Below are 23885 nucleotides of genomic sequence, written 5' to 3'. Positions count from 1 at the left end.
TGACCATCAACATATGGATGATGACATCCCATCAACAGAAGCTCCAGCAAAGAAGTTTTTAAAAGAAGGTATAAACATTAAAAAGTAGTTTAATTTTTGTCTGTTTTGAATAAATTTGTCATGCATTCTTTTTATAGCATTCAAATGCATTTAATTATGGTAATAATTGTGATAAAACATGATGATGCTAGCAAATTTAAGCTTACCTCTACTAAACTACTATCTAGCTAGGCCTTGATGAAGACACTCAGGCAGTCACTCACTGCACAGGCACAGTATATCCTAGATAGAGTAGGAGTTAGCTAGGCCTAGCTAGAATTTTTTAATATAAAATTATTATGCAATTTTCTTAACACCAGATGCCGTAAACATTAACCATCATGGGAAATGTACAAGTGCAAGATTTTGCGCCTGTGCGTCAGGATGAACGACGCGCATTGAACCTTGCATGTCGAGTTACACCGCAATCCTATCAGCAGGTACTTATGAAAAGTTTCTAAATTTTACAAAATATGTGCATTTAGATTCATTAATATAAATTAATATAATAATTCAATTTTTTTTTAATGTTTATTTTTATATTTCAATTTACTTTTTCAATGTTTTGTTGCAATATTACATAAGAATAAGTTAAAAAATAATTTTCACAAATCTCTATCTGTTATATATGATGTGGTATGACTTAGTCAAACTACAGTAGTGTCCAAAATACAGTATTTTGTGGTTTAATGAAAATTAATATTCTTTCTTTCAGCATGTAGATGGTGTTGCTGTAGAGGGCGCTCTAACTGAGCTTCCGTGGTCAATCGTTGACTCTGTCTCTCTTTTTGAAGAAATGGATGCATCATTCAACGAACTTACGAAAATACCACCAGAGATCCCGCTTCGTTTACCCCACCTCAACACGCTGAACTTAAGTCACAATCGTCTGACGTCACTCCCCGATAGTTTTGCTCTCCTTTTTCACCTTAAAAGCGTGCTTCTCCATCATAATCAACTTCAAAATCTTCCGAAAACTTTCATTCATCTAGTTAAACTACAAAAACTAGATCTTTCGTTTAATAATCTGTTAACTTTACCAGAAAATATCGGTCAAATGGAGTCTTTAACGAAACTGAATGTGTCTGATAATCAACTGCATCGGATTCCTATTTCACTCGGTGGACCAAATGAAATGAAGGTTCTTCTGGCACTTAACAATCAATGTCTGCTGCCACCACAGACAGTTTGTAATGAAGGCTCAGATGCTTTGTTGAACTTTCTTCGTCTTCAGTTTCACAATGGCAACCTGCCAAAAGTTCTGTTGCCAGGTAACATATTCCCAAGAGTGCGAGGTAAATAAAACGTTTTTTTTCCGCTCAAATCATGTACATAAAATATTGTACAGTCAACTCTCCCAATACCGGACACCTTTGGGCTGGCCAAATATGGTTTTAGGAAAGTCTGGTATTCGGAATGTGTTTTTAATGATAACAAAAATAATGTGGAACTTGTTTGTACTGTATGTATTGGGAGAGTTTCTGGTTTTCAGAGAGTCCTGTATTGAGAGAGTTGACTGTACTTTAAATATTACAGCCTTCTCTTAATTGTTAAATAAGACACTAATAAAAGTGTCTTTATTTTCATGTAATTTACAGGTGATGTTCTGAACTCATCTGTTGGTAACCCACACTCAGCTCGTGCTCAGTATCTACAAGAACAGACACAAACGACTAACACCACCAGCAGAATAAGAACACCGCTTAGACCAACACTTGGTGCTACCACCCTAGACGCTGATGAGCTTAGAGACAAGATTATTGGTTAGATGCTTTGTATTTATATTCACCACTTTGACTTAATGTGAAATGCATGAAACAATTTTAGTTTTAAACATATTTTAAAGACTAAATAGAATACATATAAAGTTCTTGCATGAATATTCATTCAATCTTTTTTTTTTGGAATCTCTCGACTGACTATCTACTACAAGACAACGCACTCTCCTTTCAGGATGGCATTCCACCTGTAGAGCATCTTTGACTTATATAAGACGTTGTCCGATCTATAATCGTTGAGAATATTGTGTCATAGGTTAAAGTTCAAGCTTATGTGACCCTAAAATTACTTTTTCTTCTACGTAGGGTTGATGTATGGAGCAGCAATTGGTGATGCACTTGGTCTCTGTACAGAGAATCTTACACAAGACGAATGCCAGTTTTATTATGAAGAAGATGATTTAAATTACAAGAACTCAATAAATGACAAACATCGGCTGCAGTGGGATAAAGGAGACTGGACTGCAGACTTTGACCAGATGGTAATTTTAGTTTACAACTGCAAAGGCCCCTGGTTTAGCACTCCAATGAACACTCCAACGCTGGGTAGCCACTGTGTTCAGTAGAAGTGGAGTTGTGGTTGCTTGGTGGTTATGATGCTTGGCTACCAATCTAAGGGTCCTGGGTTCAAGCCTGACATATGTCAGGATTTTTTCTCATGACAATTTGCAACTCCAATCCCAAAGACTTGTTATAAGCAGGGGCGGTCGCAGGACTATTTTAAGGGGGTTGCCCAAGAGTCCAGGGCCATAATAGAAACCAAGTATTTGTGTCTCAGACAGAGAAGGACAGTGATTGAGTTCACTTGTGGTTATCCTTGGCAAATAGTAGGAAGAATGTAGAACAAATAAACTATTGAATTTTTTTTTTTAAATGCATTTTTGTGTCTCGTTTTGTTAGTTTGTATATGTTAGATTGTAATTGTTTTAATTTTTAAAAAGTTTGTTAAAACCATAATTTAAAATTATTGATATTTCTTATTTGTCAGGCGCTTTTGTTAGATTCCATTCTTCATTGGGCTGGTGTGGTGGATGAACTGGATTTTGCAATGCGTCTGTTTCTGTGGAGTAAGCATGGCTTTCCAGATCTTGGTGATACAAAAGGTTATGAGGAGTTTAGTAATTCTGTCGCAAAGGTAAATGACATCATATTGATATTAGGGACTTTGATGGCAGCCCTCCTATAGCTCTGTCTACACTCTCAAACTAGTTTGACAAAAAAAAAGTTGATGTGCCCAAATATGGTAGTAATGTCATCGTGTCCATGGGCAAATAACATTTTTTTGTCACATAAAGTTTTATAATGTAGACAGAGCTTTAGTTTTAAAGAAAGAAGTGAAGTGTGAAACAGAACTGTGGCTAGTTGGAAATAAGCTTTGAATTTATTTTGTGTAATATATAATATAATGTTTTGGGTGCACAATGTATGTAGTTCTTAGAAGAAATTTTGAACTTCTCAACGTTTCAGTCATTTTCACTCCTTATATGTACCTCAAACTTATCTATAAATTGTTATCTATCTATTTTGAAACTTTATTTTTAGGCTGTACATCACAAAGAATTTACCAAAAAACCGCACGATGTATCGCAAGAAATCTGGGAAAAAGCTTTTGACGAAGATGACCCAGAATCATGTGACCACCTAGCAGACAACGGTGCATTAGTGCGAACCGCGTTACTTGGAATTCCGCATTTTCACGACCTTAAAGAAGTGTCTAGCAATGCTGTTAGGATATGCAAGGCTACCCATTTTGATCCAAGGTATTATTACAAGATCACAGTATATGTGTTTGCTACATGATAAAACCTATCTGTAGGTGTATTTCGTCTTTTTATTGGAGGCGATAGACAGTGTAGATATTTTTATTACTGCTTTATAAGACTTGGGATTATATAAACAAGTATTAATATGCTTGCTGAAAGTAATTAGCTTGTCTGCCATTCCATCATGGGTGTTAATAGAATGTAATCTAAGTCTGGTTTACAAGCTACTGCTATCATTATATTGGGCGTATTTGCTGTAAAAAAACATATTTTTACAGAAAATAATATGTTCTTATAGAACCTAACCATAAATTTAAATTGCAAAATGTTTTTTTTTTTTAGTTAATTATGGAAGACCGAAAAAGTAATTATTTTACTAAACAGAAATAGGTTCCATTTAATTGTTCTATTTCATGGTTATATTGTATGCTTTTTTTTTGTAAACATTTTGATAATTTTTTGGGAGACTTATGACTGCATATCCAAAACCATCTATAACAGCCAGATTAATTCACCAAAATAAAATATAAAACAAGTAATGAATAAATTTGATCTCTCTTTTCAGATGCCGAGCCACCTGTGTGATAGTGTCAGCCCTCATTGCGAGTATACTTCAAAATTCTCACCCACTTTCAAACAAAAAGCACCTGGATGCTATGATATCTGGTGCTGTGGATTTAGGCAAAGAACAACTAAAAAGTTCAAATCACAAGAAACAACTTAGTAATTACTGCAGTATGAAGACTATTGAACAGTATGTGCTTTTAGTTTCCTTGCATTCACAGTAGTATTTATTTTTCTATACGATTAATTGTTCACTGTTTTCTTTAGGTCATACAGTAATGGCATAATCATTTTCTGTGCACATTTGGCGTGGCGTGTGTCGTATGTGGATAACTAACTCGTCACAAACAAAGTGCGAAGTTCAAATCTAGTGTACTTTATATTTAATAGAATAATTACTAGATAGCCTTAAGAATTTTAATCTTAATATAAATGAAACGAAAACGGAAGAATATGATAATAATAATTTCCAACAGTTACCGATGCATGTAAAGAATGCAAATACCTAGGAAGTCTATTAGATAGCAATCAAGACATTAAACAAAGAAAAGTATGTGTTAGTTTCCTTGCATTGAGAATAGTGAAATGTACTTGTTATATGATGCTATTCTTTATGGCGGCCATATTGAACTTTTATTTCATCATTTTTGCTTAGGTTATTTGCATTATTTGTTTGTTTTTTTTACAAGATTATGTTCACAATATTTAAGTTATCATCCAAACTTTTCTTTTTTTAAAATGCAAACAGACAATTCTTATTGGTCCATATATTGATGACAAAAGTTTATTATATTAAAATATTTAGTTACCTGTATTTCATTGCAGATAAATGAAAAAGCATACCCATTGCATTTTGCTATGAATTTCATTCAATTTCTGATTGCGTAATTCATCAAAGAATTCACTAATTTGTTGATGCTAAGTTCTAAAACCATACCAGTAATTTTTGGAGTGTGCAGTTCACCTCATGACACAGAAACATGAGCTTGTTTACTTACTATAATGATTATTTTCCATTCTTCTCTCACTCCATCAAACACCTGACCCAGCGTGTCCTTTGTAAACCCTTGGAAATGATTCAAACTGTTTTTGATACATTTGATCATTAAATTGTGCGCACTAGTCCATTAAATAGTATTTATCGCTGATTACCACCATTCTTTGCTAAGAATGCTATGCAGGTGTACTTGTGTGGTGTATCAATTATATAAACTGAACTTCCTTTACCAGTATTTAGATTCTCCTTACTTTCACCTTTCATGATAAAGCCACAATACCACCACAATGTATCACAATTTGTGAAGTAGTACATATACTGGTACTGTGACGTCAGACCACTGTACAACGAGTTTTGCTCTTACAGTTATCCATACCAGCATTTGTTGTTTATCTTTTATGTACAGTATTTGAAATGGTAAATAAATTGTGTACTAGTATGCACACAGCCACTGTCACACTCATCAAGAGGGCCCCTTGATTTTCAGCATACGCTCACCCTCTATAAATAAGGTGAAATAAATAAATAAAAAATAAACTGAAGCATCAAAAGAAATTGAAATTAAAAAAAACAAAACGATTCTCTAGTCTATGGCAACAAAATGCATTAGACAGATTTTCGCCCATTTGTTCGGTTTAAAACTTCCAAAACTTACTTTCTTACGAACCTAGTAATGTGTGTATAATATTACATGTATCACAGTAAGTTAAACATTTAAATTAGGTTTTTTTATGTAACATTTTTCACCTGTAAGTATCACTGAACGCAAAGTACACGCTTAACAAGTTCTTAGATTAGTATTCATATCATTCTGATGATCTATATTTGGTGTGTGACGAAAATATCAGATAGCGCAAACATATATACGACATTCACGTATCAGTGACCAGTGAACGTGATTTTGAAATTTTTGATTTGATTTTGTGTGAAGAAATCCCGATACGGGTCTGTCATTAATTGAAAATATTACCAACTTGTTTTTGTTTTCCCTGTTGATTGTAACGCGAGATATACAGTAGTAGTATGCCCAGATCATTTGCATATCTTAATTACATATTCGTTACTTTATCATTATATCTGCTGATGACATAATGTTGAAATATTGAATGCTAACTTGATTGCTTGGAGTATGTAAAGAGACCATGTCAAAATGATTCTACTGCAGTAACTGCAGTAACTTCACTTTATCTATACTTTGTTTTTGTAATTATTTAAAAATTTTTTTTTTTTGGTTAATCATACTCACACTGTGACTGTCTTATAAACTTCAAACTAAAATCTTATTGATATCTTTAAATGTTGTTGCATGTTATAATATAGTTCTGCAGTAGAATAATTTTGATTTATTCTCAATGGGTGACTGACATAATTAGTTCACTAAAAATAAAGATGTGGTATTTCCACCGCCCACAAAGTAATCTTGTTGTGCATACGTGTCGTTTTCGAAATAAACTTTGGTTTACTTAGAGTATTCTCTATTTATGGTGTATGTCCTTTAATTCTGATTCTCAATTTCTAATTTCTGCTCTGAATTTAATCAAAGTGTTCCAAATATGGTCACACCTTTTTCTTTTTTTAGTAAAGCTCTGTCTATACTATGAAACTAGTTTGACAAAAAAGTGTTATGCTTAAATATGGTAGTGATATGACATCATCATGTTCACAGATGGGCACATCACATTTTTTGTCACATAAAGTTTGATAGTGTAGGCAGAGCTTTATAGTCCAAACAGTTGGTGGACTTTTTTATTTTTGTTAATATTCTATAACTTTTTTTTCTTTTAGAGTTGTTAATTGTGATCAAAATAAACCTAGCCTGACGTTTAAAGCTGTTGGAGTCACCTTAGCTGCTCTACGTTCGCAATTCGATTTTAAGTAAGTATTCTCTCAAATTTCAATGATATCATAAAAGTTCCAGTGGTCTAATGGTAGGCTGCCTGCATATCAAGAAGAAGGTTCCAGGTTCAAATCTTGGTTGGGGTGGCTTTTTCTCATTCTCACAAATGTCCTCATCTTTACCGTATGTAACATAATTCTTTTCCAGTATGCCACTGGGCGGTTTAGAAACAAATGTAAATTTATAAATGTCAAGTTGAATGTAAAGTTGAATGTGTCGGATTGTTATTATGATTAAGTGTACAATGGTAGAACATGATGAATATCTTTATTTTGCAGGACAGCTTTAAGTAAAATTATAATGTTGGGAGCAGATAGCAATAGTAATGCATGTGTGGCAGGAGCCGTACTTGGATGCATGTATGGTTACCAAGCATTACCTAAAGAATGGGTACAAGGTCTCCAGCAGAAAAACTCTAAATGGCTTGACGTCAAAATCAATGCATTTCTAGATTTGATGGCATTGCCATAGCAAAGCATTTTGGGATTGATAGTTGTACACATCCAAGGTAATTTTAACAACAAGGCGCTGCCATAGCAAAGCATTTTGGGATTGATAGTTGTACACATCCAAGGTAATTTTAACAACAAGGCGCTGCCATAGCAAAGCATTTTAGGATTGATAGTTGTACACATCCAAGGTAATTCATACAACAAGGCGCTGCCATAGCAAAGCATTTTGGGATTGATAGTTGTACACATCCAAGGTAATTCATACAACAAGGCACTGCCATAGCAAAGCATTTTGGGATTGACAGTCATACACATCCAAGGTAATTCATACAACAAGGCACTGCCATAGCAAAGCATTTTGGGATTGACAGTCATACACATCCAAGGTAATTCATACAACAATGTCTGAACACCTTTAAATCTTCAAATTCTGTCTCTGATGACGTCACTTCTGCACAATGCACAATGTTACCACCAGTTTATCTTCCAACACCTGTTCTCTTCAACACTACTTCACTGTTATTTGTCTTCACCCTGCAAAATCCTTCACATTGACTTCAACTGCCTTGTACTGGTGCGGTGCTCTCATACCGTATGTGTGCTAATGTAAAGAGGGAGAGTGTAGTGAAGCTAGTGATGTTTGGCTACAATAAAACATGGGTTTTAGCCAACAAGATAAACAAAATCAGTAACCATTAATTTTAATACACATTAATTTATACTTTTTTGTTTAAATTTATATATATTCTTTACAAAGATTTGTACAAAACTGATAAATATATATTGATTCGTATTGATTAATATATTAATATATTGATTTATGCTGGTTAACTCAGAAATAGTGCTTATTATTATATTTGATGGGAGTAGTGCTGGTGTAGTGTGTATGATGAATCACAAACACTGTCTATAGGTACAGCATGATAATGATGACTACTTATTTTTAAAATATATTTAAAAGATAATTAATAATCAGGAATTTTATTATTGATTAAAATAACAATGATAATTTGTTGTTGCTTTTGTTGTTGACATATTCCCCGTCAGGAGTATGTTCATTGTATGCTGCAGTCATTTTAACATATTGTGTATTGATTGATATTAGACTATTTATACTGTCTTTCTTGACACCAGATACCTTTCTTGCTCTTCTTGACTTAAGGGTCTTTCAAGGGTCTTTCACACCTGTTCCGGCACGGTCCCAGTCCGTCGAATCGAACATCAACGCGTGTATGCGCCAATCGATATGCGCGTAGTAGCCGCGTGAAACCGAAACATTAACGTTGACCGGACAGGTGTGAAAGCCCCTTATTCCTGGTCTTTATTCTAAACAACTATCATTTCTACTACAAACCGTTTAATTTATGTTTATGTCTAATACATCCGGTTATACATGTTTATGAGGCATCTATATTATGAACACAAGGGTATTCCCCTTTTCTTAAACATTACGATCTTAAAGTTCGGACAATTTTACCAACAATTTGAAGAAAAAAAGTTATAATTCGACACAATAATCTTTCTTTAAAATAGTACTTTGCTTGTTCCTCCCCAGAATAATGTAAACCAAGTAAAGAAAGAAAATCACAAGTTAATAATATATAATTTAATCACCAATAAAACAATAAGTCAAACAGTGACTGACAGACTCCACAATCCCACCAGAATTCCGCAACTACCGGTCCAACCAGAATTCCGCAACTTCCGTTCCGACCAGAATTCTACACAACTTTCGTCAAACCAGGATTCTGCAACTACCGGTGCAACCAGAATTCCGCAACTACCGTTCCGACCAGAATTCCGCAACTTTCGTCAAACCGAGGTAAGTTAACTTTATAAGTGTTCGTAGATATAAAGGATCATGTCTTAATCTACTGCAGTTATTGTAGTAAATATATTTTTGTTAATGCAGTTTGTGGGACAGTGTCAGTGCAATAAACAAATTCGCCTAGGGGAGCATAGGCTTGAGTTACTCATTGTGGTTAGTTATGTAAGTTAGAATCATAGGCGACAAGTTTTAACTTTAAAAAGGTTTAAACAATCTCTATAATTATTTCTAAGTTCAGTGTGAGTTTCATCTCATTATGACCCAACAAATGCAAGGTAGATAATGTATTATTCGTTTCTACGTTGCTGATATAAGACGACAAAAAAAAGAAACCAATTAGTCGTCGCGTTTACGTCAACATTATCAAATGTAACATTTGAAAATATATATTCTTTCGGATTTTGTCGCTAGTGGTGATTTTGAGACGAAATTGTACCAAGTGCGTGTAGATTGATCAAAGTATTCTTGTCTGATTCTGACATTAAAAACTATGCTTTAGGTGAGCGTGACCGTACAGTTTAAATACATGACATCACGTGACATCATGTGATATCATGTGTGTTGGCTAAGTGTCATCCTGGATACAAATCGTGCTTTATCAATAATTATTGTAACAGATAATGGCCGGACATTAGTCGTTACGTAAATGGAGTCAGAACTGTAACATGACGTGTTTAAACCGAGTAACCTAAATGAAAACCCATCTTCTGCCGCAAAGTAGGGTTAATGTGCACATTTTAGAAGTGATGATAATAGTACTTTCTTTCCAACACATTCGGTGAACAACATGAGTAACAAAGTCGTGCTGTTTTTGGCCACGTTTTGTGTTTGTAGTACTGGGTTGCTACTGTACACATTTAATCTTAAAAAAGACAATTAGAATTTAGTTGTCAAATACGAGAAACGAAATACTGTAGGCCTACCGATGAAAATTAATGAAATTCGTGTTTTTGACATTTATAGCGCTTCTTTTCACGCTCACGTGAATCAAACTGGATGCGCGTCAGTAAGCGTCAATTACGCATTCTTCGTCAAGTACGCATTCGTCGTCAAGTACTCATTCGTCGTCAATTGGGCATTTGTCGTCAAGTACGCGCCGCATTCGTCGTCAATTACACATTCGTCGTCAATTACGCATTCGTCGTCAAGTACGCGCCGCATTAGTCGTCAAGTACGCGCCGCATTCGTCGTCAAGTACGCGCCGCATTCGTCGTCAAGTAGGCCTACGGCCTACGATTATACAACAAAAACCAACAGGCACAGAAAATGTCACAAAATAAACAGAATGTTATATATATTGCATCAATTTATTATGTTACCTTATCGATAATTATTCTTTTGTAACATTATATTTTTTTAACTTTTTACACAATTCATAAATTAGGTGACATAATTATATGATTAAGAGGAGAATGCAAACTTAGTAATGTCATCATTTCGTTGCTTTTGTCTACCATTACAATGATGTTTATTACTTTCGTTTGTGTTTAAATGCGCCAATCATTCTAGGAACTATGCTGTCAAAGTACATTAGAATTAGATCATTGTTTGTCATTAGAATTGTGTTAACATGAGGGCAACAAGATGTGACCGGTTTGCAGGAAAATTCATTCAGATTGTGATGTCGTGAAGCGTCCGTACCATGGAGAAGACGTGCGCGTTCAAAAACTGATAGAATTAGTACGGTTTTGTTGTAAGCGCGCGCGTCACATTTATGATGTCATATGATGTGTTGAAGCAGGTTCCCAAACGTTGTTGCAGGATACTGTTCCAGCTGCACATCTCTGGGCCTAGTTGGTGGAGGCAGGAACGCTAGTAGACCGAACCCAGTACCGCTTGGATTTCACGATCATTTGGGGAATTACACACGTACCCGCGTACAATTATGTGTGCCGTTAAAGGTGCGTTTCCATTACACAGTCGACGATCAGTGGAGACTCGTGGCTTATTTACACAACACAGGTTGCACACAACATTTCAGGTAAAATGAAACTCGCTTTTGAAGCAAAATGAATCTTGTCAATCAAGATGGCAAAACGTACATGTCTTAGTTACTGAAACTGTCGCTATTTTAATTCACATGAACCTAACCTCATAGTCTTTCGAGCACACCTCAATTGTCCACCACAAGGACATAATTGACCACTTCTTTGACCAATCCATGGATGTTGAAAACTGTGTACGTTACAGGTTGCGCCGATTGTTCCAAGGGGGGAGCACTCGCGGTATTGACCGCCTCTACTCACTACACAACAGGATCCTGACCCCCTTTGTGTTGCGCAATCTAAATCTGTTTGGCAAGTCTGTTAAATAAAGTAAAAATCCACCGTCAGTTTTATTTTACAATTGAATGGCAAATTCTGTGATTGGAATTTTAAAACTGCAGATAATAAAATCTGAATAAACAATCTAAATAATATTTGGCAAGAAGTAAATCTGCTAAAATATAAATGTCAGGTTATCTTAAATTGAATGAATGATAATAAATCATTGTAATAAAGATAGAGCATTCAAAAGATGATGTAATTTATATTGATATCAACTTTGAATCTTGTTGATGAAACCTTAACGAACATGATCTTTATTATTTAAATAGAATTGAAAACCATTTAAAAATTAGTTTTCTTGGACTCGGAGCTTAATTGTTAGCAGAGTTCATCTTATCTGTCAATTTAGCGAAAATAACCATATTTGTAGTTTCTTCCATCATTAACTATAAATGTCAAATTTATCAATTTTCGGTGCTTATTTTTAACTCAAGGTTGTGAATCTTTATACTGACATTTTATAAGAATTGTATTGTACTGAATCTCCACATCATGGATGTATGTCCAGTACTATAGGCAAATTCCGTAATACAGCGGTACATTGTATCACATGTGTCCTGTATCATGTTAAGGTTGATTAATTGCCTGTACATTAAACAAACGACACCGTTTTCCGTTCCGTGAAACGGAACAAGTGTGATGATATTGCTTTACGAGAACACTCAATAAAGCAAGCCGAAATTTAAAACAAAAATTACAAAGAATTCAATTTATTTCCGGTCAGTGTATAATAATTATTGGTTGTTACTAGGTCAGTGATATAAAAATTGTTATGGGTAATGAATGGGGGCGTTGTACGCAAGATGTGTACTTAGTCAGGTACTTATTATTTGTCGTTCTGCGCTCTTTAAATGAAGACCAACCATTTTACGTGCAATATTTTCTATTTTAATTACTCGCAATACCTAATAAACATCCTTATATGGGTATAACATAATTTCGTTTAAATTGGAAAAAAATCTAAGCGGATAGTGACCTTTAAATGCATTTGTTAAAAGACTAATTTATCGATAAAACAATCAATTGTATTGGTATATTCTTGTGTAGTATGTATAAATATTTAATAGACAAATTACCGCAGTAATACCGAAGATATAGGTGAAACATACAAGATGAAATTCTGTGAAATCATAGTTGTAATCGAGACTCTATTTCGTATATAGGTCCTTCCTAGGCGCCCATTGTGCCTTATTTTGATCAAATATTATATTAAGGTATTTATAACCATTCCAACCCATTTAGTTTAGTAAATTTATCGCTGAAAAATGTTAATTCATTGTCGAGTAACTCAAAAGTTCCAAACTGTTTTTATTTAGAAGAATTTTTGCCAGCTATCTACTAGATTTTTAAATAGGTTTTCTTTATAAGGATTTAAAAAATTGGTTGGTCGCGTTTAGCCGATAGAATTACCTCGCTGTCAGGAGAAAAGACCACTACTATAGATTAGATAAAATAATTGGTAAAAGTTAGGCCTACTTACCAAAATAGCTGGAAATCGTTTTTCTTTCCTCATATAATCGTCGTTGTCGTCGATATAATCAGATATATACATTGCACAAATTACTGTTGGAAGTAAAGTCAATAATACAAATAGTAGATTTGTATTTGGCATCATTTCTAAGTTTCGTCTAAGTTCTCTTCTTTTCTACGTTAAGTACACACTTCTGTTTCTATGTATCCCGTTTGAACTAAGCCGAACCGTGACGCCTAGAATAAATGTCTGACGTGCCCAGTTGAGAAGAAATACATCATATTATGGTCAATATTCCTAAGTAACAACCTTACCTTACCGCACAACTTAAATTATAATTCTCTAACTTTTGGAACGAATCCTGACGGTTTTTAACGATCTCTGCAACAGTTTTTATAACAACATTTAATTTTGATTGGATGATAATATAACTGACCGATCCAATAGGAAAGCACCGCTTATTGCGTTATACGAATTGCTTTCTTTATTTTCTTCTTACGTTCATCGATGAATGGCCTTCCACAAATATATCGAACCATTCAACTCCTATTTTATTTGTTAATGATATCATTTTTATCCGTATATTTGAGCATGATTTTAGTAATATTAAAACCGGTCTATTTATAGAATCTGTCTTTAGGGTCCTGAATCTGCTATCCATATTCTTCTCTCTAATCAGTGTCATAAGAGTACACAGCAGAAGAGGCTCGGGTTATATTAGGGCGATGACAGTTATTTCAACATTATATGTACGTTTTAAGGATTCTTCTTTAATAATCTCTCAAGCTTTGTTCCCACTAGCGACGCAACGCAGGAACGTAACGCAACGTAAGTGATTTGACCAATCACAAGCGATGGCTTATTCGAACAGTGGCTTGTCATTGGTCAACTCGCTTACGTTGCGTTACGTCCTTGCGTTGCGTCTCTAGTGGGAACCACGCTTAATATCTCTATCTAAACACTGTTTTCGTAAAAGTCGTGATAGACCTTTATATTTCTAGCTTGGTTTCCTAGGCAACAAAACGTACACGGAACACTGATAAAAAACAATGATCCAAACTATCGCTTGTGATTGGTCAGATTACCTGCGTTTCAGCGTTGCGCGCCAACCTCTTGCGTTGCGCACCAACGTATTGCGTTACGCACAATCTTATTGCGTTGCGCCTAAGTTTGAACCATTTGTATAATATATTATTTGCATTGCATTCAATTGTTTTGATAGATTTTTCCTGCTTAAAAAAGCGTCATCTGATATAATAAAATATTATTCAATATTTATTGACAATATTCCGGTATATCTTGCATTAAATTCAATAGAAATATTGAACGTTTATTGAATACCGTATATTATGTAGACTATTCTATAAAGTACACTTTACTTAAGAGATGGCTATCCTGAATAACGAAAGACTAGGTTGACCTTAAAAGATTATTACTGTAGTAGGATGTGTATTACGTGATGCATTCTAGTAATCTCAATGGCATTACGATATGTATAGTTACATTTGTTTAGTTAATGAATAATAATCACCAATAATCATTTATTCTCATTGCATGCATCGGATGGTGTTAATGTGTTTTACGGTATAGTTTTTTACACTTTTGAATATAAATGAGTGGGATAGTGACGTTGATGATGACGTTGTTGTGCGCCTTACAAAGTCGTATATTGAACCAAAGTATTGACCAATCATAAGCGACAGTTCGGATGGTCCATCGTGACGTGATTGGTAAAAGTACGCGTTGCGCGCTTACGTACGCCCATTAGGACGCAACGTACGGACGTAAGCCGCAACGCAACAGTTCGAATAATCCATCGCTTTTGATTGGTCAATTTGTTTGCGTTGTGGCTTACGTCCCTGCGTGGCATCATAGTGGGAACCGAGCTGAGAATCAGTGTGTAAGCGGTTTAGGAGAAGTAAGTTGTTGTTTTGTTGGTTGAGCATTGGGAAACATAAATTGTACTGTAGGTCTAACGTAGAATAATCAATTACTTTTTTTAGTTTATGAGCATATCCATTTAATAACAATATGAATTGCTTTGAATAATTTGTGTGGGAATTAGCATATATTAGCTTTAAAGGTGTCAGAAATGCAAATGAGATGTTTGCATCATCATTATGTTCATCATCATTATTATCCAATCTATCTCCTTCCTTTCAGTGTAAGGTCTTAACTCAAAATTCAATTCAATTCAAGGTTTATTCAATAAAACGAGAATTTACATTGTAGCCAAAGGCTAACTTGTGTAAAATTTTACAAAATATTGCACATATAAAAAAGTTATCACATAAAAAGAACATCTTATATTAAAATGGAATAAGATAAAGTACATAATATGAAAATGAGAAAAACATTGAAAAATCAAAGAAGTTGTTACGAATCATGGCCTAATAAAATATCTGTTATTATCTTATATTAGAAGCATTTTGTTCACATTCGCTACCATGCAATAGTCAGCCATTCTCAGCAAACGCAGACTACATTGCACTACGTCATTCTTTTGGCTCAAATCGAATATTATAAAAATAATATACTGTGTTTTAGCAGACACAGTAAAAGTTTGACAGCGGAAATATACTGATCATTTTAAAAAGGAAAATAATTATGTAATAATGCTATAAGGGCCCTATAATATAGTACACTGTATTGGCGTTATTTTTCCGGCTGGAAGGGCTCCCTCTATAAATCAAAAACATACATTTCTTAAACATTAATGTATACTGATTACGGCTGATGAGCTAAACATGAAATATTAAATATATAACTATATCCATCCATTGTGGTGGTATTGAACTTAAGAAATGCAAAGATCAACTCAAATGTACGGTAGTTATACGTGTAAACCTGGTATTGAACTTAAGAAATGCAAAGATCAACTCAAATGTACGGTAGTTGTACGTGTAAACCTGGTATTGAACTTAAGAAATGCAAAGATCAACTCAAATGTACGGTAGTTGTACGTGTAAACCTGGTATTGAACTTAAGAAATGCAAAGATCAACACAAATGTACGGTAGTTGTACGTGTAAACCTGGTATTGAACTTAAGAAATTCAAAGATCAACTTGAGGAAAATGTACGCTAGTTGTACATTTAAACCTGGTATTGAACTTAAGAAATGCAAAGATCAACTTGAGGAAAATGTACGCTAGTTGTACGTGTAAACCTGGTATTGAACTTAAGAAATGCAAAGATCAACTTGAGGAAAATGTACGCTAGTTATACGTGTAAACCTGGTATTGAACTTAAGAAATGCAAAGATCAACTTGAGGAAAATGTACGCTAGTTATACGTGTAAACCTGGTATTGAACTTAAGAAATGCAAAGATCAACTCAAATGTACGGTAGTTGTACATGTAAACCTGGTATTGAACTTAAGAAATGCAAAGATCAACTTGAGGAAAATGTACGGTAGTTGTACGTGTAAACCTGGTATTGAACTTAAGAAATGCAAAGATCAACTTCAGGAAAATGTACGCTAGTTGTACGTGTAAACCTGTAAACGATCTTTCAGTAATTGAGAAAAATTGTTTGGACATTTATCCCGAGGAGCTGAATCTATAATAGGAAGTGACATAAAGTATGCGAAATGTGTTATAGTTTGTCACGAAATAGGCTATAATGAAAAATGTATTTACGGCGGCGTAGTAATGGAAAAGGATGACGTCACTGTTCAGCTTTTGTAAAAAAAATGTTTCGTAATGTGTTGTGTTCATGTTATTTTAATTCCATGATGTTTACAGTGTATAATGATATATTTACCGGGCGGTTTAGAATTTATTCCGAACCTGTTAATTTATATATCAATAATATACCACGCACAATTATATGACATTAATGTTATGACGTCATCAATTGATGGAATCGTCCATAATATTTAAATTACTTAACTAACAAGTTGTCATCCTGAAATAAGTTCGTACCACCCACCGCCATTTTGATAATAGATGAATACATTATAATGAGGCGCGCACGCACGCCACCTACATTTTTTAGCCGTAGGCTTACATGATAACCGATCACTTGCTTGCTAATTATACACATTATTTATACATTATATAAGAGAGTATAATCTCTAAGGAGACAACATGATATAATAATAATAAGTTCATTTACAATTTTGTTTTAGAATTCTTCAATGAATATACGCGTGCATGCTTTTCAGTGCGTATCACCATGGTATCACCTACGTCACCATTTATACCGATCAATGTTATGTATAATACACGTGTTTTTTTTATTTTATATTAATATTATTTATATTACACAATATTAATAAACGCATAATTGCGATATTTTATCAGTTATGATTTCAGCTGATAACCTTTATTTCATTTATTAATATCCCAGTCAAACATGGTTTGTAATTGTTAAAATACAATACATATACAATTCATTTCCGTTGTTTGTTTTTTTATTATTAATCAAAAACTTCATTTTTGGAAATTCTGTCGGAATATGTTCACCTCATCTTCGCCTCTGTTCCTTCCTGTCTTATTACTTGTGTTGAATTAGGTGTTAGTCCTAGATATATATGGGTGTCCCCTTAATATATGGGTGTCCCCTTAATACGATACGATATTATTTATTGTAATTTTAACAATGAGGTCTAAATGAAATTTGGTTGGTTTACATTTTGATTTACAATGAACTTATACAATGAATACAAAAAAGCGTGTAACCAAAATAGGGGTTTCCAAAGGGAAGGCAACTATATAATATATATCTGTATTAGGGTTTCTGTATTTGGTTTTATTCATAGATAGGTTTACTTTTAGTTAGGTAAGTATTAATTACGTCATAATACTACTGTATAATCTTGTGTATTCTTATATTAGTGATTCCAATCAAAGTGTATCAGGTTGGCCAGATGATGAGGGCAGCAAACACATTCTTGGCTATTCTGTGTTGATTGGCGAGATTATAATAGTTTTGTTGGCAGATTTATAACTCCAGAGTTTAATATTTGCCTTTAAATTGTATTTATAGGGCAGTCTAACCTTGACAGCATCTTGGAACCCATTTCAATTCTAACTGCAATTGTCCAGTTTGTTAATTAAGAAGCGAAGCTTTTATTTTATGTTTTTAGAAAATGCGATAACTTGAAGATTTTTATAAAGGCTCTGTCTACACTATCAAACTTTATGTGAAAACAAAATGTGATGTGCCCATATATGAACATGATGATGCCATATCACTGCCATATTTAAGCATATCAATACCATATTTGGGCACATCACACTTTTTTTGTCAAACTAGTTTGGTAGTGTGACAGAGCTCTATCGTGATTTTAATTATTACCTCGATTTTTTACAAAGCATTTATTCGATTTAATAATTACGTATTAAATGTTACGATATGTAACATGTTGATATATTTTAGTAGGGGAACTTAATTAAATATACATTTTTAGTTTGGTGTACTTTTCATTAATCAGAGCTAAATATAACTCTTACATCGACAGGACGCCCTCTAAACGTTCTGTTGAATTCGTATGCCTTTATGAGTTTAATATTTGTTTTAGGTATTATGAAATTAATTTAAAAGCCCATCAAATTGTTTTTTTAAACACATACAATATTGAAAAGCGTATCGTTCACTCATTACGTCATTCCGTCAAAGTGACGTCATTCAATCGTATATATCGACTAGATTAATTAAATTGTAGAGTATAGTCCCAATCGGTGTATATTGTAATTAATATGAAATAAATATTTACCTGTCGTTATGCCGTCAATCAGTCGTTTGATTATGGCAAACCTACTACCATACTTAGACCTACCGGATGTCCTAATATGGAACATTAAGTATACTACTAATAGTATCAATTATAAATGTTAGGGTATTTCCCATAGAAATAAAGGAAATATTCTTAGCATGATGTTTCTTTCTTTAAAAAAAACCCCAAAATGTAATTTATTGGAACATTAAAATGTAAACATGATTTTGTTTCCATTAATGGGTTTACTCAAAGTGTGTTGGCCTATTACTCTATTTTGTGTTTAAATTATACATTATTGTGTTTTATAATGTTCTTTTCTCATACAATATTTCGAATTGTTACGAATTAAATCAAACTCAAAATTCTTGGTCGATTTAAAACGAAAATCTAAAAGAACCGCAACTTTACCCAGCGGCCATTTTGCAGAATATTTCCAAACAGCTTTTAAAATTGACTTTTATTAAATATAATGATATAATGAAAGCTGAAAGTGAACTTTTTATTCCACCCCCTTCTTTTTCTAACAAATGATAAATTTAATAATTTAAGATGACAATTCTGTTCATGTTTCTATGAATTAGCAGTTAGGTGTGTTGTTTTTGATTTGTACAACTGGTGATCGAGATGAATGTTCAATTATTTGAGAAGGCGTACATGTCTCATTTTGTCGTCTTCTGGTTCAAATTAAATTCCGTTATTTCCTTAGAGATCTGCCTTGGTCAATTTTCTTTCTAGAAATTGTTTACCCCGAAATCATTATTTTGGCCGCATGCAAAGATATTTAATAATAATAAAAAAATCTAATATACTTATGTTATAGGCCTACACTTTTTTAAAGCACATGGTAGATGTCTTAATGTTCTTTATACGCTCCGTTGTTCTCTGTCCCCTCATTATTTGAACGCGCACGCGCGCGATACATATGTGATATATGAACGCGCACGCACATGTGGCAGTAGCATTAACTACTACGTCATTTTTTAATTCTAGAGTGCATTATCAACATTCATAATTGTTTTTCTTTTGTACGAATAAAGTTATCTTATCTTCATATCTTATCATACAGTATTCCAATGTTGAATGTTACTATTTCTGTAAATATTTAGATATGTTTTCTTAGTTTCTCGTATAGTTCAGTATATACAGTTTCAAAATCAGAGATTATTAAGCTCTGTCTACACTATCAAACTAGTTTGACAAAAAAAAAGTATGATGTTCCCAAGTATCGTAGTGATATGCTATGTTAGTGATCGTCTATTATGGGCACATCACATTTGTTTTGTCATATAAAGTTTGATAGTGTAGACAGAGCCTTAGGCTAGAGGTAGGTTTGATTTGTGCTTAACGTACCGGTAAATCATATTTTCACATTTTTTTACGATTTTTTTTTGGTATGCGTAATTTAGCTATATATTTTGACGATATTTTATTGATTTGATACATGTGAACGACTTGATGTCTGTCCGTTAGAATGTGCATTCATCCATCATCTAGGCCTAAGATCCGGTTCTACTTCAACTCAAGAATGTTACTTATAATGTTGGCTCTCGAATCACATTCTAATCACTAATCACATTGTCCTTTTGGCCTGTTGTTTACACCAAATTTAATTACATTATCCATTCTTAATGTCATTTAGACGACGACATCAGAGATGGCTGAGCCTAACGTGATTTCTTTACCAACGCGTGTGTATTTGTGGGTGCGGTTTGTCGGCCGACGGCCAATGCCCCTGGCGCTGCCCAAAATAAACTAGTATGTTAGGACTCAGCTATGTACTGCCTTCATATATTTTGGATAACAACACGTACGTGTACCTGTTGATATGAAGTCCTATTTACACATTCCTTTTAAATGTTATATAAGGTCCCAAAAAATGTTACAAAACAAGCATAAATCGGACATAATAATGATGATATAAGGAAAATGTTATAGGCCCTATATATCATTTTTAGTCAACTTAAAGTGCGCCGTTTACTGTCAATATATGTGTCGCCTCATAATAGTGTAGCGGGTAAAATAACGGTGCAGTTGAGAACATGGTTTCTTTTTGATAATAGTTCTTAACAAATGTTAATAATCTTTTAAACTAAATCGTCCTTTAGTCGGCGGATTCCTCTAGTAGGCCTATGTTACTTATTTTTTCTCGAACTTTTCGCGTCGCCGTTTCATCATCAATCATTCACATCAGTATCAACATCTCATCATAACACATCCGCGTACAAAAAACGTGCATTCGTATTTTTATCAGTGTTTGTGCGCGCTCACCACAATTCGGTCGTTATATTATACCAAGTAAATAAAAATAGACACAATTTTCCATTCAAAATTCAATAATTTATTTTAACGTGTTCGTTGAGAAACAATAAATACAGTTTTTGTCCAATTTGTTTTACAAATTCTGGACATATTATTAAATGACCCATTTTTGCCTCAATAACCTGACCCCGTAAGGCCAGACATGAAATTAATATTTAAATAAATAACCCCCTAGAAGTTGGTATTGGATGTGACACCAACTCGTCACATAGTTTGGATTCCATACTATTGTATGTTGAGGTGCACATCACACAATCAGTTTGTTTATGATATGTTGTAAAATATCACTCGCCGCATTGTTTACTGTTGTTTTACACTGATAACAATTCTCATTAATCATTTTAAAATATTTTAAAGTAATAAATTATGTTATAAAACAGTCAAACAGCTTCCTTTTAATAATAATAATTATTCAATAAATAGTTCAAGGTTGTAAAAAATATAAATTATTATTTGAACGCGCACGCGCGCGATACATATGTGATATATGCACGCACACGCGCGCGATACATATAATAGTGGCAGTAGCTTTGTCAATGATTAAGTACGTATTAATTACTATGTGTTTAATTAGCACCGTGTTTTATGTTGTAGGATGTGGATTAGCAACCCATGGGAAGCAGTTTTAATACCGTCTACATTACAGATTTAAACGCAACTCTTTATAAGGATATCGGTAGAAGAATAACATAAATGACGTCAAAATCTCGACGTTCCCATGTTAAAATTGAAATTGATAAATGAATTTGGTTTCGGTATCAAACATAAAAGGAAACATTGTACGTGATACGTTAATATTTGTCTTCAGGGATTAAATACAATATAAAAAGTCAGTGCAATAAGGATTAAAATTGTAAACTGTATAGGCTTAATAGCCCCTCCGTGGTCAATTTATGACGTCATTTAAATAATTATCACTTATGCAATCTTAATTAAACAAACATGAGTATACACATTTCAATAGTCTGCCTTTGAGAATAATTATTGTGCAAAATATCCTTCAACATATTCCAAACAAATGCCCACTTGAAATATCTTAACCAGTTGTATTGCTACTTTTTCTTAACTAATTTGTTACATAATTTATGTATAAAAATAAATATTTTGTGTATTGCACTTAATGTTACAAGGCGCCTTAATAAATAATGGCTATTAACAGTTTTTCACAACTTCTGTCCCATGACACAGCAATTCCGTATCGATGAGTTTCTTCAAATGGGAAACCTGCCCATTGCGCGTACACGTGCGCGTATTATAATTGTTCCGTTTGTACGCCGCCAGTTTGACTGACTGAACGTACGCGCGCGGCTAATTCTCCATCTGGCACGTAAGTACTGACGTTTTACTATCTTCTTGTACCCTGCTCCTGATGAGGCTATTTCAGTATTCATTTTTGTACAATGTTCAGCCAGTAGCACATACACCCTTCCTCCGTCCGTTCGGTATCGAACAGTGTAAGCCGGACGAGCACGGGCATCTTGTAAATAGTTGGTCTGGTTGTATAGGGTTCGGCCTATTGACGCAAGTGTGGCCAACACCAGGCCGCCTTCGACATACTTGACGACCAAAATGCATAGCACAACAGTGGCTGCTGGGACAGTCCGAGTTTGAATCACACATTGTTCCCATTGGCTACAAAAAGAAAATCAATAATTTAGAATACATAAATGAAGTAATTTACCAACGATATTGAATACACTTTTATTCACAACATTTTGAATTATTTCCGTTTTTAATACAAAATAAAATGGCCGCTGAAAATAAAATAAATCGACTGCAAATTTGGTAATGATGATGCTATGTTTAAATTGTGCAGTTAAACAGTAAAGAAGGCTTGATTTAAAAGATATAAAATGAGATGAAACTTACAACTTTTGGAAACCTCTTTTCTCTGTGATGCTCTTCTTTAATTTCTTCAATATCTATCACATGACTTCCATTACACATGCAGGCCATACAGACAAACAGACAGAATAAAACTGAAGTATGTATCATAGTAACTTCCATAATAAATCGTAGATAGAGATCCTTACAACAATTCAAAGATATAGTTAAACAATATGAGTTTATTCGAATTCGACCACCTTGTCTTACTAAGCCTTGTTGCGTTGTTAAGTAAGTTTTCAGAATTTATGAATTTAAAATATGTTGATATGTCTTTATACTATCCAATCGGAAGTATAGAAATTCCTCAAACCGCCGTATAATAGGTGCAATGCTATTGGCCAGTGACTAATGTAAACACGCCTACTTTTTAGAATAGCATATAGATCGCGACGCCCACTGTCTATTGTGACTTCCCATACCGATGCGTTACATCCGGGCTAGCTGAACGCGTTTGTTGATAGGAAGTTTTTATAGCCTTGTACAGTTTTAAAAATACTTTAGTGGTTTGGTGTATAATGAACTTTGAATGAATTATACATCAATTGTCATTATTATCATTTTCAAAATTAAATGTTTGTTTCAATTTGTGCGCTATGATGGAATTAAGATTATGATTTACATTAATTAAATGCTAAAAATATGTTTCCATATTATAACCAAATTCATTCTTTATTTCGGATATCATAATCCATATCAAACACTCAATTGTACTAATAAAATAAGAACCCAAAGGAAAATGTTTTTGAATGAAGGACGGTAAAAAATAACAACATAGCATTACACTAAATGTGTTTGTATAAGCTAGGCCTTACTTTTCATTTCATACACAAAAAGCCGTCA

The 23885-nt window shown here is 33.8% G+C and overlaps 2 protein-coding genes across 2 annotated transcripts; one reads left to right on the top strand and one right to left on the bottom strand.

The window, feature by feature from the left end:
• Positions 1 to 8: 8 nt before the first annotated feature.
• LOC144856260 (uncharacterized) lies at positions 9 to 8499 on the top strand. The gene is made up of 10 exons (XM_078714207.1): positions 9 to 68; positions 360 to 479; positions 755 to 1334; positions 1638 to 1802; positions 2124 to 2299; positions 2806 to 2952; positions 3360 to 3577; positions 4146 to 4334; positions 6927 to 7016; positions 7317 to 8499. Exons 2-10 carry the CDS (start codon positions 381 to 383, stop codon positions 7507 to 7509), a joined length of 1857 nt encoding a protein of 618 aa, XP_078570333.1. The 5' UTR covers positions 9 to 68; positions 360 to 380; the 3' UTR covers positions 7510 to 8499.
• Positions 8500 to 21707: 13208 nt separating this feature from the next.
• LOC144855673 (dickkopf-related protein 1-like) lies at positions 21708 to 23272 on the bottom strand. Its single transcript, XM_078713586.1, has 2 exons — positions 23028 to 23272; positions 21708 to 22790 (listed from the first exon to the last, which is right to left on the bottom strand). Exons 1-2 carry the CDS (start codon positions 23163 to 23165, stop codon positions 22563 to 22565), a joined length of 366 nt encoding a protein of 121 aa, XP_078569712.1. The 5' UTR covers positions 23166 to 23272; the 3' UTR covers positions 21708 to 22562.
• Between the last annotated feature and the right edge of the window lie 613 nt (positions 23273 to 23885).

The sequence above is a fragment of the Antedon bifida genome, chromosome 11 (assembly GCF_963402885.1).
Source record: "Antedon bifida chromosome 11, ecAntBifi1.1, whole genome shotgun sequence".
Lineage (NCBI taxonomy): Eukaryota > Metazoa > Echinodermata > Crinoidea > Comatulida > Antedonidae > Antedon > Antedon bifida.
The sequence above is the reverse complement of the archived record's forward strand: the minus strand, read 5'-3'. Positions and strand labels throughout refer to the sequence as shown.